This window comes from Falco peregrinus, chromosome 9, assembly GCF_023634155.1.
Source record: "Falco peregrinus isolate bFalPer1 chromosome 9, bFalPer1.pri, whole genome shotgun sequence".
Classification (NCBI taxonomy): domain Eukaryota; kingdom Metazoa; phylum Chordata; class Aves; order Falconiformes; family Falconidae; genus Falco; species Falco peregrinus.
In genome coordinates this window covers 12787341-12806288 of record NC_073729.1, presented here as the reverse complement: position 1 = coordinate 12806288, position 18948 = coordinate 12787341, and the positions used below count along the sequence as shown (strand labels likewise).

The 18948-nt window shown below is 36.9% G+C and overlaps 1 protein-coding gene across 4 annotated transcripts in view; it reads left to right on the top strand.

Annotated features, from left to right (window-relative positions):
• Nucleotides 1-18948, top strand: part of QSER1 (glutamine and serine rich 1) — a 46621-nt gene that overhangs the window by 26352 nt on the left and 1321 nt on the right. For all 4 annotated transcript variants that reach the window (XM_055813653.1, XM_055813652.1, XM_013294488.3 and 1 more), the window contains 8 exons: nt 2564-2856; nt 4150-4266; nt 4877-5010; nt 9682-9893; nt 11504-11641; nt 12921-13018; nt 16788-16940; nt 18411-18506. In XM_055813653.1, the coding sequence (XP_055669628.1) occupies nt 2564-2856; nt 4150-4266; nt 4877-5010; nt 9682-9893; nt 11504-11641; nt 12921-13018; nt 16788-16940; nt 18411-18506 (1241 nt within the window). The remainder of the gene's footprint in view (nt 1-2563; nt 2857-4149; nt 4267-4876; nt 5011-9681; nt 9894-11503; nt 11642-12920; nt 13019-16787; nt 16941-18410; nt 18507-18948) is intronic.

Sequence of the window (18948 nt, the reverse complement as noted above, 5' to 3'; positions counted from 1 at the left end):
ACTAAGTAGGACTCTACTAATGACAAAAAGTTATTTTAGCCCAGAATTGGAATAATAATTTTCTCTGGCTTAGAATGCTAAAATACAGTTTTCATCTGGAAACCTCAACAAACCATCATGTCAGCGGTTTAAAATCTATTTTTAAAAAATTCTGGCAAGAGAACATATTAATAATGACCATCAGCAGAGGTTAAGTTCTTTCTAGTAGGGTTAAACGTGTGCTTTCTGCGATGATAAGAGTTGCACAGAGTATGTTTATGAAAATATTTTTGCACTTTAAATTGAGCACTGATTTGGCTGGTCTCGTCCAAGATGGGAGTCATTTGACTCTGATTTCAGCCATATTAATCAGGAGTGTGGCAGCTCCGTGTTGATATGCTGCTAGCAAAAGAAAAAAAAAAAGTCTGTTTTGGGCAGGGAGGGGCAGGCAACAACCACAGTAATGGTTTTCCACACACTTTCCTGTTTCACTTGTATTACATTTATGCTGTATGTGATGTTCATAGCTTGTGAAGTTTGTTTTCTCTGGTAAGCAATTAAAAACTATCCAACCCATCACATAACTGTATTAATTCAAGAGAAATACCATTACCTTCCAAAATAATCACAGGCAGAAAATGAAATATTTCTTAAACGCTTCTCAGGACCCACGACCCATGGGCTGATTCTTAACAAAACAGAATGAAGTAATTTTTTCTCTTTTTAGGTTAAAGGAGAGAGGGAGATTTTTTTTTTTTTTCTCTAAGGTTGACATGATTACTGAAAAATGCATCACACACTTGAACTTCAATTATAATAGTCAGACATAAAATACCAAAAAAGATCGCAGAATGTATGATACACTTAACAGTACTTTATCTTAATTACTGTTCTGTTTTCTTCTGTATATATTTCTATTAAATTATGTTAAGTTCATGCATTTTGGAAAGGCTGTTACAGAAGATGAAGTCCCTCGTGTTGAATCATTTCAGTTGAATGTGTATTTTAAACAAGAAAGCAGTGACTTTTTTTCCAGAAAGCTAAAATATGGACAGTGCCATGGTGTGAAGCCTCTTGCTGAGCTTGTTAATGTTAATAAGCCACAATCTATGTACAACTTGCTGAGGAAGTATTTCAAATGTTTTTTGTTGGGTGGGCATTTCCATTAGTGTTTTATTTGCAATGATTTCTTTTACAATGTTATTGTATCGTCTTTATTATTCATAAGGTTGTAATATCTATACCACCAATTTCTTGAGTTCACGTTCTTGTTTTGTTATATACAAGATTGTATGTTACACAAGATGCTTAGCAATGACTTCATACCTGCTGACGTTTTGCAGATTTTTCTAGTAATTCTCTCTTCTGTCTGCTTTTGCACATAAGTATGGAAAGACAAAATTAAAACAGTCTTTTGTTGTAGTATTAAGTAGTGTATGTACATTCATCTGCTGTTCTGAAGAATGTGTAGATATACTTGGGGAACTAATAATAGCGTGTCTAATTAAAGCTGTCATAGCTCTCACTGAACAAGGAAATACAATGTCTTTACAATAATGTGATATGATATATCCAGAAGAACATATTCCATAGCTTAGCAACTTTACTGAGTTGATTTAATGAATTTTCACATATCTGGCATAAAACTTTTGTATTGACACATTAATTTGGTATTGAAATAATTTGTTTTGAATAATTTTGATTAAAATGTCACATTATCTTTTTGTTTTTTCAAGTGAAAAAGTCAACAACTAACACTGATTGTAACAGAGCTGTAAAATGGTTATCTTAAGTTTGAAGCCAGTTTCCTAAGTGATACTAATAATTATGCTATAGCTAATATCGCTAAATTTCTTTTAGATCAGCAGGTCAGTGTTAAAAGTAATTTGTATAAAAGAGTATAAAGTAACAATTAAAAAGGATTTTGATTTTTTTCAGGTGGGAAAGAATAATAATTTTGAAAGGTGGGAGTTTCCTTTGGTTCTTTGGCATAGAGAAGAATGTTCTTTCCCTTCTTTGTTTTGTATTAATCAGTTGTCATTGCTCACCTCTGTTAATATTAAAAGTTACTAGAATGTTGCCAAAGTTTAAATCTAGAACTTCCAGTTACATTGTTACCAGATATAAATGATCGATGTCCAAAAGTCATACAGCAAATATTTTCTTATTTTGTGTGTATTTCTCTTTCCTTAATCCAATTTAAAAAGACTACTGATCTGCAGATTGGAAACATGATTCAGTGTCGTAACCTTTACTGTTGCATTTGCTGAGTCACACAAAATGCAACTATTTCCCGTTGATCGTGTCTGTAACTGAAAAATTGTTTTCTAAAGCATTCATCTTTGTTATTTCTAGATGCTAACAGATGCAGCAGTTTAATACAAACAGAGGTATACCAGCTACAATATTTTGGTTTTGTTTAAGGTTTAGTTGTGGCCGAGATAATGCTTCTTTTAGAACAGGTGTTTTTCCTAGAATAGTTTTTTAATATGTCTTGTAACAGAAAAGAAGAAAAGTAAATCTATTCCCATTTTATGTTGCTAATCCTCGATAATTTAACTAAAATTTGGATTTTTTTCTTCAGAAGCTGAAAAAGCGGCGGTTACTGCTGCCACCACTGCCACCGCTAGTGCTGTAATAAAGCAGGAATCTCCACAAACTGCTCCTGTAGTCAATGTGCAGGAGAAAACGAATCCAGCTGACCCCTTAAAAGTAGCTCAACAGGATGTTGTGACTTCAGACCAATTGGCAAAAATACAGGCAACTGTCGCAATAGAAGGATGTACTGATGAGGAGAATACGGACAGTGGAGGAGAGGGCATGTACAGAGAACGTGATGAATTTGTTGTGAAGATTGAAGATATAGAGACGCTAAAGGTAATCTGAATAGTTGCTGGGGGTGGGATGGGGTAATAAAAAAATCCTGCATATGAATTTTGCCTCAACACACTGCCAAAAGGGGAAGGGCTGCAGGTTACTTCTCTGTTCCTATTCTAATATTCCCTGGACACTGCCAAGGTGACTTGAAGGTGTCTTTCTAGTGCAGGTTATGAATATCTGTTGTATGTACATGACCCATTTAATGCTACATACATAATAAAGTAAATCTATGTGCTGGTAACCTCTGTTAGAACTTGGAATTAATCTATTTTAATTATTAAAAAGCATAAATTTTTCATAGGCTGTTGACTACTGTGTGGGGTTCCCCCTCTCCCCCCCTTTTTTTTTTTCTTTAAGATAATAGTAGGCTTTCCAGTGTATGATGTTGAGGAAGTGTTTTTTGAACTGTTGCAAAAGATCTTGGAATTCTCTTTTCTTTTTTGGAAGAGGTTCTGCTTGCTATTCCAACAAGAAATAGGTTCCATAATCAACCAGTACAGCGCTTCACATGAGTTCATGGGAATGTTCCTTGTCATGTTGTTTTGTTCTTGTTGCTCCTCCATTTTAAAATCTTCTGCATGTTTACGTTTCCTTTTGTTACTATGGTAGCCAGCAATATTTTTACCATTAATTTCTAATACTTTTGATTACTTGTCTATGCGTTCATCCCCTTGAGTTTGTTTCAAATTAATTCTTGTGGCTTTGTCACATAAGACAAGTTCTACCAGTTTTAAAATATTCCTGTGTCACTCACAAATCTGATTAAGGTATGTTATGAGATATTTTGAATTTTAAATTTACTCAATTTTTGAATTTACTATTTGTACTGAACTATCTCTTTTCACATTAGTGCAAATATCATGCTGTAATGTACCTGGGCTTCTGCTACAGAATCTCTAGGGACTTGCAAGGTTTTTGCTACTTGTGATTCTTGCATTTTTGTGTTAAAAATATTTCCTAGAGCAAAAGAATAAAAAATTGGAAAGATGTTATATTGTTTAAAAAACAAAGTTCTGTGGCTCAGTTGCATGGTACATGAGTTAAGACATCACAGCAGAGGCAAAGCTGGCTGGCACAACTCCAGCGCTGTGAAAGTAAAATTTGTGGATTGCGTTATACTTACTGTAGTTCATATCATCATGTTTTGATGCAACTAATGACTAAGGGTTTGGAATTTTGAATGGCTTTTCAATTTTATCCCTGGGTAACTTGCTCAAAAAATATAATGCACAAACACTTTTGGGAGAAAAGTAAGCACTGTTTTTAGCAAATAATTTTATGTTCTTACAGGTTGCTTTGCAAACAGGAAAAGAACCTCCAGCTATATGGAAAGTACAGAAGGCTTTATTGCAAAAGTTTGTTCCTGAAGTGCGAGATGGACAGAGAGAGTTTGCTGCTACTAACAGTGTGAGTCTTAAAAATTCCTTATGAAGCTTCATGAAAATTGATTTCCTTAATGGAAGTCTAGGAAACAAAATATGATGTTGTTCTGACATTCATTCTGAGTAAGCATCCTTGGTGGGGGGGAAGGTTTTGTTGATTTCCTCCTACTCTAAAATTATCTCTAAATATATTCATGGGCAGATTCTTTGCTTTCCAGCATGGGTTCTTTGGTATCAGTCACACTGCATAAAGGAACAAGTTTCCACAACCAGAACAGTCGATGGAAGCAGGCTTGTGAACTAACTGCTTTCCACAGTGGGAACAATACAGATAGGATACAACTTCAACAGACAGCCCTTTTCCAGGCAGATAATCCTTTTGGGATAACACATGGTGGGGATTAAATAAAGGGAGAAGATCAAGCCCAAAGCACCTCTTGCCTTATTTTCTTACTTTAAATATTATGTAGAAATCCATTGGAGAATTTCTCTTGAATTATAAATGCTGTAGCATGGCTCATCTTTGTATATAAACAAATCGTTTTTAAACTGGCTTCTTTTTCTTTAATGTTTAAATTTTCAATTGTTAAACTGAATAATTGTACTTAACAAACACTTGTGTATTTTTTTTTCAGTATCTTGGGTATTTTGGGGATGCAAAAACAAAATATAAACGAGTGTATGTGAAGTTCATTGAAAATGCAAACAAAAAGGAATATGTCAGAGTATGTTCAAAAAAACCACGAAGCAAGCCTGTACAGTCAGCAAGGTATTTTATTTCAATTTGTTTTTCATTTTGCCGTATTGTTTTCATGTGAAGATCACACTTATTTGAATAAACAAGACTTACAACTCAGGAGTATGTTAATTTGACTTCAGTTGGAAATAGAGAACTGTGTGTTTTGCTTTAAAAAATGAGAGATAAATTACTGCCATATCAAGACTTCCCTACCCTGAAGCTGTGGATTTCAGTAATCATTCATTTTAGAGGTGTTTGGGCTCCACATGCTATTTCTTCCTGTCACCTTTTGACCTGTTATTCAACATGAGGATAGAAGCCTAAAGGTGTCGTGATCCTAATTTTTTGTGTGGTGGTTCCTCCTGCCCGTGAACTTGCAAGTTACATATGTTTTTCTGGATTGCTTTAATGACCATCCTGACCCAGTATATTAGAAGTGCCATGCTTTCTTCTCAATCATGAAAAGTTAATTTAGAAACAAAAGTTGATTGTTGAAGCTGGTTTTTGTAGGGATGTTTTTCTCCCTTTCGTATGTCCTTGCACACTGAGGGTGTTTTAATATTCTTGTTGTACCTTCCCTACCCCTTTCACACTGCCCTAAAATGTCTTATCACTTTGAGTCATCCCATGTAACCTCTATCCATGCCTTAAAATCAGTAATTTCAGTAGTATTGCTTTTAAACCAAGGATAAATAAAACCTGAACAAGTCACTCTGGAGAGCCATGTGTCATGGTTTAACCCCAGCCAGCAACTAAGCCCCACACAGCCGCTTGCTTACTCCCCCCCGCAGTGGGCTGGGGGAGAGAATCAGAAGAGTAAAGGTGAGAGAACTCGTGGGTTGAGATAAAGACAGTTTAAGAGGTAAAGAAAAAGCTGCACACACAAGCAAAGCAAAACAAGGAATTCATTCTATCACCACTTCCCAGGGGCAGGCAGGTGCTCAGCCACCCCCAGACAGCAGGGCTGCATCACACGTAGCGGTGACTTGAGAAGAAAAAGTGCTGCACCTCCAAGCATCCCCCCTTCCTCTTTCTTCCCCCAGCTTTATATACTGAGCATGACGTCACATGGTATGGAATATCCCTTTGGCTAGTTAGAGTCAGCTGGCCCAGCTCTGTCCCCTCCCAACTTCTTGCGCACTGCTCAAAAGTCCTTGACTTAGTATAAACACCACTTAGTAACAACTGAAAACATCAGCGTGTTATCATCATTGTTCTCATACTAAATCCAAAACACAGCACTGCACCAGCTGCTAGGAAGAAAATTAACTCTATCCCAGGTGCAACAGGGACAGTATCCATCCCTTATTCTATATTATATGTCATGTCCAGGTACCACGATACCCGATACAACCCAGTTAACTGCCATCACCTTTCCTGTCTTGATATATACACACAGATATCATTCCATTAGTCTATGGGCCATGCCTCTAAAATGTTTGCTGAGTTCATTTAGTCTATGACTTTGGGCTCCATCTGTCAAACTAGTCCTTGAGGGCAAGAGCTGGTGTGTGATGTCAGGCCCCTGCACGCTAAAGGCAGTTCTAGTTCCATCACCACTGCATTTGTTAAGATTCTATCATCCAAACTAATTCTTCATTAACCTGAATAATTTTATGATGTTACTATTGATAGCACATATAGCAGCTATTTTAGTGATGACATACAGTATTACGTAGCAATTAACATCATACAATTTTAAGTCATTGGCTGTTCTCACCCAAATCAAATCCCCTTGAGGTACACACTGGAATTCCCCATCCTTCCACATTACCCACCAAGTGCACCCGAGTTACAACAATTTAAAGGTATTTCCATTACAGTCTCCATTCCCAGTCCCTTTGAACCAGACCATCAGGTTTAACATAGCAATGAACTCTTCTCCTTGCCTCTGCTCTGACTTGGACTTACCACAGACTGCAGTCTCTCAGAGGTGTATCTACTTCAAGTGGAGCCTTATCTATGAGCCACAATCTTTTTGAGGTGCTCCAGCATGACCTCATACACAGCTGCTGATGCTTCAAGCTGTACCTGCTGCAGCATGGGCTGATCCTTGGGCCACAATCCCTCCACAGCCGTACCTGCTGCAGCACAGACATAACCACGGCCATAGATGCTTTGAGATGTACCAGCTCTGCATAGGTTTATCCATGGCCACATATGATTTGGGGCATCCTGCTGCCATGTGGACTCATCCACAGGTCACACAGTCCCTTCGGCTGGACTTCCAACCTGTCCGGTACAGAAGCAGTAGCGATGCCCTGGCCATCTGCCAGCCCAGGCATGTCACCATTGCTTTATCAAAATGTTCCCAGGCACAGCAGAGTAAGATGATAAGCAGCACAGCAAGCAGTGACAGCAAAAAGCAGCCACAAACGAGCACTAGACTCTTAAGATACAGTAAGGCAAGCAAGCCGCGTGGCAAGCACAGAAGCCTGTCAACTAATAGCTAAACAGCAATAGCAGCTATAAACTTGATCTGGCACATTCCAATCAAATCTGTCATTATCTCAAACCCTTTGAGCCCCACGTTGGGTGCCAGAAAGGACTGCTGTCATTTAACCCCAGCTGGTAGCTCAGTCCCACGCAGCCACTTGCTCACTCCCCATTAGTGGGATGGGGGAGAGAATCAGAAGAGTAAAAGTGAGAAAACTTGTGGGTTGAGATAAAGACAGTTTAAAAAGGTAAAGAAAAAGCTGCACACACAAGCAAAGCAAAACAAGGAATTCCATCACCACTTCCCAGGGGCAGGCAGGTGCTCAGCCACCCACAGGACAGCAGGGCTGCATCACACGTAGCGGTGACTTGAGAAGAAAAAGTGCTGCACCTCCAAGCATCCCTCCTTCCTCTTTCTTCCCCCAGCTTTATATACTGAGCATGACGTCACATGGTATGGAATATCCCTTTGGCTAGTTGGAGTCAGCTGGCCCAGCTCTGTCCCCTCCCAACTTCTTGTGCACCTCCAGCCTACTTGCTGGCAGGGTATGAGAAGCTGAAAAGTCCTTGACTTAGTATAAACACTACTTAGCAACAACTGAAAACATCAGTGTGTTATCAACATTGTTCTCATACTGAATCCAAAACACAGCACTGCACCAGCTGCTAGGAAGAAAATTAACTCTATCCCAACTGAAACCAGAACACCATGTAAAGAAAATAGGGCAAACATGGCATGGCTTTGATTATTCTAGTAAATATACTAGTGGTGCTGCAAAATGCTATGGCTGTGTCTCTCACACAGGTACTTTGGCTATGAGATTCCCTCTGTCACTTTCTTCTGATAAGGTTTTCACTGTCATTCACTTGCTAAGGGTTTTGCTGGGGCATTTTGTGTTGACCTTTGATTGTGCTTTTGGAAAAGCTTGCAGGTTCTGTATTGTACAAATTCATCCTTTAATGCTTGGTTTATTTTCTCTTCTCACAACTTTAGGTGATATCTGAAGGTTTTCTTTATGGTTTTTCAATAGTTATAATGCAGATATGTTTTCTCTTTCTATTGTAAGTAAATAGTAATGACAAATTTACAGTGCTTATCATTTAGGAAATGACTGTGGTTTTAAGTCTAGTTTGCTCTCAAAGAAAGCAATGCCATCAGATAATCAATTTTATAAAATAATTAAAATCTACTGAAAACTACGTAGGATTTTGATGCTCTTTTTTTCTTGGGCTACAGATGGCTGTTCCAGAACTGTTCCTCCAGTGCTCTGAAACAATCCCGTCTTTTAACAAAACATGATCATGATTAGGTTGCATCATATGATCTTCTCTCAGTACTATTTTTTGCTTTTATTTGTCTTTACCTGATGTTTTTACTGCATGATGTATTTCCGGAGAGCAGTCAGATTCCACCTCTGCCTTTGTTTCACTAAGCTGGATTAATCAAGGTCTTTCAACTTCATCCTTCTCTAAGGCAGGCTTTCAGTTCCTCCAAGCATTCTGGTATCTGTTGTCTGCATTTTGGTTTCAAATTGTCATCTTTGACAGATGACTAGAATTATTCTCAGTGTTCCAGAAGATATTAACAATATTTCTACAGCACGTTTCACTGCTTTCCCATTTGGACAGAAAAATCGTGGCTGACCCTTCCGAAAGTTGTATTACCTGCCGTATTCTCAAAACTGCAGTGCATTATTAGTCAAAAGGTGTATAACTTTGTATTTATGTTATTGTTTCCTGCTTGTTTTCCTGTTTTGAGTGGTGGGAAGATAAAGGAGTTGTCTGGTTTCTTATTCCAGCCCTCAAGATCCTGCATCTCCTGCATTTTTACCTAGATAATACTCTCCCCCATCTTTGTGTGGATACAATATCCCAAATTCACTTTGTCAGTGAATCACATTGATAACTAATATTTGTTCAAGTCTGTCAAGTCTAATTTTTTTCATTAAATTATAAATTTTAATATTTGCTCCAGTATCCTGTAGCTCATAAATTCTACTAACATGGGGTAATTTAAACTTTCTGTGCCTGTTTATCTAGTTATAAAATCATAATATTACTTGATCATAGGTAGCTGAGAATAATTGTTAAATCAAAAATATAGTAGTATAGGGCATACGATCTAATTCCTAGTTATATGTGACAATGAAATAAGTATATAATCTATGGGGAATATATTCTGATTAAAGGAGACTATAGCTATTTTATTAAAGCCAAAACTTGTGTGGTAATTATTTTCCTAAAGATTGTCTTCATATATTGCAGGACTATTCATTGCAAACCTAGTAGTAGCAACAACAAAACCCCTGATCCACCAACACCAAAACCAACAGCAACAAAAGTCTCTTCTGTGAAACCCAAAGCTAAACAGCCAAAGGTAAAGGCTGAACCACCACCAAAGAAAAGGAAAAAGTGGAAAGAAGAATTTTCATCTTCCCAGTCTGATTCTTCACCTGAGGCCCAGAGTGATGAGGATGGTGAGCAAGATAGTATTGTTAGCACCAAGGCCCATTTGAATGTAACTGAAAATAGTATTACAAAAATATGTGGCTCCATCTTGCTAATTTTCTTTAGCCTCAAAAAAAAAAAATTAAACTCTGACAGTGCCATGCAAAATTGATTTCTTAAAACTTTTCACTTGTTTGTGTATGAACAAATGTGTGCAGCTGAAGTTATCTCAAATGTAGTTTTTCAGTTAGATAAATATATTTTTGCTTGCTTTCTAAGATGGATACAATTGTAAGAGGAGGAGCTGATTTGATTTTTTAATACATCTCAAGAGCTGGATTCTTCATTAATCTTCCATTGCAACTCCATGTCATGTCTGAAAAAAACATTCCTGCAGTGCCTGTCTGCAGGCAGATGTGGGCAGAACTCAGATCTTGCTGCTGTTTTTTCAAAACCCAAGGAGAAAAAGTAGTTGACTTCTTGGCTGTTTCATTGCTTGTCTAAATGCCAGCTGCTCAAATGTAGCCTGCTGAGCAGCTTTGCTGTTAAGATGGTCATGATGTCTTGGAACACTGAGATACGATGTTTGTAGTAATTCTCCAGAACAGAAAGGAATTTTTGAAGTACACAATCTTTATAGAGATTACCTGTGATAGCAGATTTACAGTGAATGTTGCAGGTTTTTTTGTTTACTTCCTGTATGTTTAAAGTTAAGCTGAGTAGTACCCATGCTTTGTATTTCTGCATTTCCAAAGCGTGTTTGCCTCCGTCACTAACTATAGGTAAGCTTGAGCTGGTGTACTGGAACAATGCCTCTGCTAAGGGCAACACCTTTAAAATACTATTTTTCAAAAAAACTTATTCAAATAACCATTAATACATACAAGTGTCCATATTTAAAATTTCAGGTAACCTGGTAATGATAGTCATCCACAGAAATGTGGCTATCTGAGAAAGTTTAACAGCCTTGCTAGCTAAGTAACTGCAAAATATTGATACCGTACATGGAACCTATAAAAAGCTCCACAATGCTTACTAGTACTGATGACTACTCCATCTGCACGTTTAAAATTGCTGTCTATGAAAAAATGAAAGCTTCCTCAGATTAAGTACAAATATGCCTACATTGCTTTGCTGGTAAAATTTGGTTTATGTGTGTTTTGTGAGTTGGACAATTAGGTGGAATTGACTTCAATGGTATGCAGGCTTCTAAGTGACATTAGTGCTTTTGAATGTTTTTCTGTTGGATGACTTCAGGTTTTGCAGTTTTAGGAGGTACTTGCATTGCCATGAAACCTGCAGTTAGGGCGCTGTGCTTGACTGAACTCTTACTCATTATCCCTTTTCTCTAGTTTTTCATCTACAGCAATAGAAAAATTTAAATTCCCGAAAACATTATAATCTAAATTCTATACTTACAAGTAATTGTACGTGTTTCTACAAAAAAATTGTACCATTGGTACCAGATTTGGTGTTTGTACCTGTTTTGAGTATTATTTCTGGTTGTATTGAGTTTTACTCTCTTAGGATACCAGTAGGGGTCACTTGTGTTTTAGGAGAGAGACATTTGGTTTTGAGAAACACAAATATTTGCAGGATATCGAAGGAAGAAAATCATTATATTCTGATTAATTTTCAGAGGTTGTACCTCCAGCTCCCCTTGTAACTCGCTTTTTGAACACAAGAGCTATGAAAGAGACTTTTAAGAGCTACATGGAGTTGCTTGTTAGCATTGCCTTGGATCCAGACACAATGCAAGCCTTGGAAAAGAGCAACGGTACAGTATGTTTTTCTTAGATTTTAAGGTTATTAATCAGTAAAGCAAATGTGTGGGGGTTTTTTCTTAAAAAAAAAAACCACCCGCTGAACTTTTAGCTACAGACCCACATCTGAAGAACACTATGCAAATTACTTAGATGTGCATATATATTTTTTTTGCACTGTCTCTTTGAATAATCAATACTGTTTTGTCTGCTTTGTTACATTAGGCTTGTGCTTGTGAACTGAGCTCTTTGTTCCCGCTTTTACCGTCTTTTAAAATCTTAGCAGACATTTATTTCAAATTACAGTGTTTCAGGTGTGTGTTTATTTTCTTAGGAAAAAATACTCATAACTATAAGTAGTTCTGATTCTTGCTACTATTAAAAATTCTGCTTTTCAAACCTGGAAACCTTAAAATTATGATCAGACAGTTGTATTGCACTTTGAGGAGAAAATGATCGGACTTCTGTAACAAAGTACGCTCCGGGAAACAAGTCACAACTGTCCTATTTCTCAAAATGTAGTAAAACACTCATGTATAAAGACACATGTCCCAAAAGAGCAATCATTTCACATGTTACTTAGTTGCAGGGTATTGCTTTGTACTGTATTCTGTTTGCCTGTATTAAAACTTCTGTTTTCTAGACTCTCCTGTCCTGGTTTGCTCTGGTTGTGCATCAAAGCACACTTACCTCAAGGTTTCATATCTATGCATTATGTCAGTAGTCCCACTAAAAGCAAAGAAATTGACTTCATAAATAAAAGACTCCATATTGTGCTGTAAATTTTCATTTATGGCCTCATGCCCATGTTCAAATGTATATTGTGCAATTTGCAGTGGTTTATTAGTAAGAACTTCCCTCAATTTCTTTTGTTATAAATGCGAGCAGGGTCATCTCTTGTAATATGGAATAGTGAATGTCAAAAACAGTACTTGTCTTCATAAAACTGTCAGTTGTATTGCACAGAAGAGGATTATCTTGGCAATGGTTTGAAATAGTCTCTTAAGATTTATGCTCTATATTGCTTTATCTTAATTTTTTCCTTTCAACAAAGAAAAGTCAGAGAAGGAGCAGGATTGCAGTCAGCAATTAAACTGCATAATGCCTAGACCAGTTTAGCAGGCTGATTGAAAAAAAGAGATTTTTCTCTCACATTTGACAGTTTGTGTGCAAATTGTAATGGTTTTTACTTCCACATTATATTTTAATGGGTCAAAGTATAGATTGAATATGAATCTCATTACTGTGTGTCTCAATAATCAGCTGCTATGTTTTTTTATGCGTGTCTTTTAGATGAGCTACTTTTGCCTCACATGAGAAAAATTGATGGTATGCTGAATGACAATAGGAAAAGGCTGCTTTCCAAATTACGCTTGGATCATACTTTCAAGGTATTCTCTTTTAAATTCTAGAATTTTTAAAGTAATGTTATAAGTAAGTCATTGAATGCGTACCATGCAGGCACAACTTAAAACCCAGAAGGCTTATTTGTAACAGAAGTGAATATGGATTTGAAAGAGATGCTTAAATTCTGTGCTTGTGTGTGGCATTTGGAGACTATTTTGTGATGGAGGAGTTTATACTGCAACGGTAAAGTTTTACTTTTACTCCCCTTGGTTCATTCTCAAGCGTTGTTTCTTTTAAGCTTCTCAAGCTTGCCAAAAGAAAATCTATTTCCTTTACTTCTAGAGCTTTTGGTTAAGTGATCGTATTGCCTAAAAATCTTAATAATATTTTACATGAAATAGCTATGCGGTAGAGATATCTGAACTTCTTTGAACTAGAGAACATGATCAAAGTAGTATAAAACCAGGACAGAGGGGCTCGAGAATAACTCATTTGTGCGCTCTTTCATTATCTTCAGTGTGGAAGGCTGGGAAAAGTGCGGATAACAAGCCCATAGTACAGCACCTTTGATGTGGTAATAACAAACTGGTCTGGATGTGGACAGGGAAGAGAGCAGCTGTACCATTTCAGTAGAGAGAAGGTGGGTGGTTCCTACCATTCCCACCCACCCTGCAAGCAACAGTGCAGATTTCGAAAGTGCAGTAAAGTGAATTAAGGTTATTTTCACTCACGTCTGAGAAGTAGTTGTCAGTGTCTATAATCAGACTGATTAGTTCTTGTAACAGTTTTAAGACCAACAACAGTAAAGCAGACCTTTATAAACACCATCGGACCAAACTTGCTCTTTCTCCTGTTCCCTTATGTCCACAGTACAAAGACACTTGGAGAATTAGTTGTCTCTCTGTATCGCTGTGTGCTTATTTTGGAGAGCTAGATGAAGAGGGAGATAATAGCAGACTTGACAGTTTTGTTTTCTTACCATGAAATCCTTAAAAGATTATTTTTTTTTCCACAACCCATTCCTGGTAAGTCTTGTGGGACACTAATTGACCTTGTTTCAGGGGTGAGAACATCATCAACCAGTGAAACAGCTTGAATTCCCATGATTCTTCAACTTTTTTACTGTTAGTTATGCTGTTTCCCTAACAGCTGTACAATTTGTACCTGCCTGAACAGAATTTCTTGTGGCTTCCTTCTTACAGTAGGAATCATAGTATCGTTTAGGTTGGAAAAGACCTTGAAGATCATTGAGTCCAACTGTTAATCCAGCACTGCCAAGTCTACCACTAATCCACATCCCTGAGCACCGCATCTACACATTTTTTAAACACCTCCAGCGATGGTGATTCCACCACCTCCCTGGGCAGCCTGTTCCAATGCTTAACCACCCTTTCAGTGAAGAGATTTTTCCTAAGAAGGCATGGGGAGGGCTGTGTGGGGAGGGCTGTGTATTTTCAAACCATATACAGAGCCTCAGAGAAGTAGCATGTATTAACCCTCCATTTTTGGTGGTAAGAGTTTTATGTTAATAGTTATTTCTGTAACTGCTTCTTTTAGACCTGCCTATGCAGAGAAGGTAGGCCACATTAAGGTAGGATTCAGATTTGTAGAATTCTGGTTAAGTTCACAGTACACACAAAGTGAGAGGTAGCTTATTTGTAGTTATTTGTAATTACAGCTGCTTAGTCAGTTGGCATTTGTAACTAATAGCTCTGCTGTGTGTTCACTTAGAAGCAGATTATGTATCGTATCTCTAAAGTTAGCTTAAGCCTGTATTTCATCGTGTGATCTGCAAGAAATTAATGAAGTTACAGATGTAAGGAAGGGATCTGTGATGTAAATGGCGAGACAAAAAAATCTTTTATGTTTGCATTCTGGTATGATGGTACCAACTTGTGCTGTCCTTGTGTCAATATTTTGGATAAAAGAGAAACATACATTTGTCATCATAAATGTTTGTGTTGGTTAGGAAAATATGTTTGAAACTCTTTAAGATTCAGGTTAATCTGATGATTAATACAGGAGACTCTGCTTCTGTTCCTGCTTTAATCAAATGACTAGTTCAGATATTAGAGCTGAATGAGGCACTGAAGAAAGCAGTAAGTGAAAAATACAGTTATCATTCACAAGTATTATTCAGTTTGAATATTTTTATTATTCTGAATTGATAAGCATTGGATGCATTTAACATTTATTTTATCCACTGGATACAGTTAATACAGGATATTTTAGCACTGTATTACAAACCAAATTGGACACTGAAGTTAGCAGTCAGTGTTTGATAGTTTTGCCTTTAATATTCTTTATAGTTCTAACAGTTTATCATGTCCTTTGGATTATAGTTTTTTATACACAAAATTAGAAAATATTACTGTTGCTTTAATGGAAGCTTGGTAAATGAAACAGCTGAATTGTGTAAATTTAATTTGGAAATAATTATCACCATTTATGTCTTGTTCTTTCAAAGATGTGGAAATCACTAGTATTTTCTTATTCATGCCAATTCCAATTTGTCTGTTTTAGGTCAGTGGTCCGGCCATGTAGACTGTGCTGGTTAATAGGAATTCTCCAGAGGAAGGCAGAACTGGCCAAAGCCCCTTGACACTCAAAAGTCAGCCTTGAGGAAGGCTATTACAGTGGATAGAAAACCTAAATAATTTAAACCTGTTGAATTGGTTGTTCCACTTTGAAAGCATTGCAATGAATATTGTATATGGACAGGTTAGCTAGTTGAGGTTACTGTTACCACTATGTGACTGTCTCTGTGCAGTAGATTTTATAGCTTTTTACTGAGAGGGTTTTTTTATAAAGCAAAATGTGGCTGAAGTGCTAAGAAATTATAGGCAAGATAAAGATAAAGAAAAAAAAAGATAAGCACATAAAGTGCTAAGAAATTATAGACAAAAGAGGTTGTTGAATTCTAGTACTGTATGTTAAAAGAAAATACAAAAACTTAGTCAACTTTACAATTTAGCCCAATAGTCCAAATTAGGTCCTTGAGCTGCAGTATTGATACGTTTATCTGTATGCCTGATTTTCTTCCCTCATACTGGAGTATAATACAAAGTTTTAGATGTTCATTTATCTTGAAATATTTTTTTCAGGACCAGATTATATAGTGTAACAGAACTATTTTAAAGCAGCTACTAACATAGTACTGTATTTGTACAACAAAACTGTATTAAAATTTACTCATGCAAATAATGTAGAACTCAAGCTGGTAGAAATGCAGTTCGCTCTCTCGAGTTAATATGTCTTTGAAACTTGTGCTTTTTTTGAACTAGCCATCTACTTCACTGTGCATGAGGTTTTCTACCTTACAGATATGACAAGATGTGATTAATATCCACTTTGCAAAAGCTGGGATAAAACCTGTGAAGGTATTTAGGCACCCGATCCCTGCTATAATTGGCAGACTTCCCATGCGTGACTAGGCATGAAGTACTTGGGCATCTCCAAGTAAACTTGGCCTTAGAGATTCTTGGGTAGAAATAGAACAGAAAGAATTTTGAAAGGTAAAAATTGCTTAGTGGAGCCCTTGTTTTGCTCCTTCTAATGAAACAATCACAGATGATAATCTGAGAAACAATAAAAGTTTCTGCTCATCTTGAAAAATCATAGTAGTCACAAACTGTGTATGGTTGCTTGATCAGGTTAACCTGCTGTTATCAGGTCTTTGTGGAAGAATAAAGTATCTTATAATAGGCTGCACTCTTAACTTTTCAAAGGAAAACTGCCAATTTATCAGCAGTCTGGTTGACTGGCTATTCTTGATTTTTTCATAATCCTTTTTCTTTGTATGCTCTGTTCAAGAACGCTTTGGAAAACTTTCCTGAACTGACAGTGATCACTCGGGATTCTAAGACAAAAAGTGGAGGAACGTCTGTGTCTAAGATCAAAATGAATGGTAAAGCTTACAACAAGAAAACACTGAGGGCTTCTAAATCAACCACTAAATTAGCACAGGTGAGTGTTCAGAGAATTTATTGCTGCCACCATCTGACTTCTGATACGATAATCACATTTATATGAAATACTGTTTCATGTATTGGGTTTCTTGGTAGATTTATCAAAATATAAAATCTTTGTTGAGTGATGTCCTCCTTCTGTTACAAGGGAATGTTAAAAAACAGTATTTGAAGCAGTACATTAAATCATTGTTTAAACTCATCTGTGAAATAGTTATATTCCAGTAGGGAGACTTAAATTTTGTCTTTTGTAAATAATTATGAAAGTAATTAATTTTCATAAATAATAAATAATTTCATAATTATTCCCCTATTTAAATTCTGTGTTTAGACCCAAATGCACTTATCGTGTATGTTTATATAGGAAGTCTTCTGCAGCAACTACTCACGATTGCAGGAGGACGGAAGTAGTGGTACACTGCTTCTCTTACGCAGGCAGTGGTCGGTAGGTGTAGTCGGGTGGGAAGGGAGAGGCGAGCTGTGCAGTTGCTGTGCTGCTCACCCATTGTAGCCTGCCAAACAGAAGAGCCCTGCTAGAGCCCGTGCTGCTTCTGGACCTGCCAGAGCAAGGGCTGAACTTCAGACCCGGTTTCTGCCTAGCAGTCAGCCTCCTGGACTGTTGCTGAAGCAGCGACATTTTGCCTTCAGTGTTGCAGTTGTGGTAAAATCACTGTGTAGTTCATAATGATAACAGTTTCTTAAACTTGCTGCAAAATCTCTAAAGTGATACAATGGCTTCTAGATCAAAAATGCAAAATTAGTGTTAATACTGTAAAACCAGAAATAATACTTTAAAAAAAATCAGTTCTATGTTGCTCTTTTCCTTATTTCCATCAGCAGAATGAATCTGTGTATCTTACATTTTAAAAAAAAGTTTAAAAAAGTAACATGGTAAAGCTTGAGCTGTACACATTGCTTATTTCCATAGTATTCAAAGGGAACACTATAACTAGATTTTGCTAGGTCCTGGCTCACATAGGCTTACCTCCTAGCAGTAAATAGTGGCTAGACAAACGACCTGTAAATATAGCCCACACTCATATTTCTTGGCAGAGTAACGTAAGTGTTAGATAAGTATAGATCAGCTTTTCTGAAGCACAAAGGATATGCTTTTTTTGCAATGATACCCATCAATGTGGTAGAAAAATAGTTAAGCTTTGGTAATTCTTGCAGTAGTTCTGGAGAAGGAGTTGTCTTGCTGTTTCAGACTTGTAGTGCGTTCAGGAGGATCGAAAGCATTCTCAGGCCTAGTTTTGATAAAATAACATTGTATGGAAAGTGGAGATAGGAGGTAATTTTGATGTAATGTAAATTATACTGTACCAAAATATATCAAAGCAATTATTTGACTGAAGTATTCCATTTCTGAATTGTTGAGGAAAAAAGTCATTTATAGAAGAAAATGTCCATCCTATCTCTGTCTTGGAAAATAACATGAATTTTCCTAAAATAACTGTTCTTTTTGCAGGAGTTTACGGTAGATCCAGAAAAAATACAGTTGTATTCTTTGTACCACTCACTCCATCATTACAAATATCATATATATCTAACGTGTAAAGAGGAGGTAAGTATTGTTCTTTTTGAGATACTTTTACATTCATTGAGACAATTTATTGAAGGAATTGAGTTCAGCGAGAGGGGCTGTGCTTTTCTTGGTAAATGAGTATGGATTGTGGCCTCCTATTTTAATTAATTCTTTATGGCAAAGAAAAGGATAAGCTGAGCACGTGTGTTGCTCCTAATGGGCACTACTGCCCAGAACAATCAAATACGAGGCGTACAAGGTTTGTGTGAAATCAGCTTGCCTCAGGATAGGTAAGCATTCTTCACTGTTAGCCAAAATAAATGAAACAAATTTTATCAGTGTGTGTAACTCCTCAGATCTAGAGGCTACTGTTTGTCTTAGAATGCCCACTCCTTTATTTTTTCTGCAAATCCTTGGTGGATATATTCCAGGTAGCAGAAATACAAGAGTTGAGCTGAGTTGTTAGGAAGTGTATTTTTTA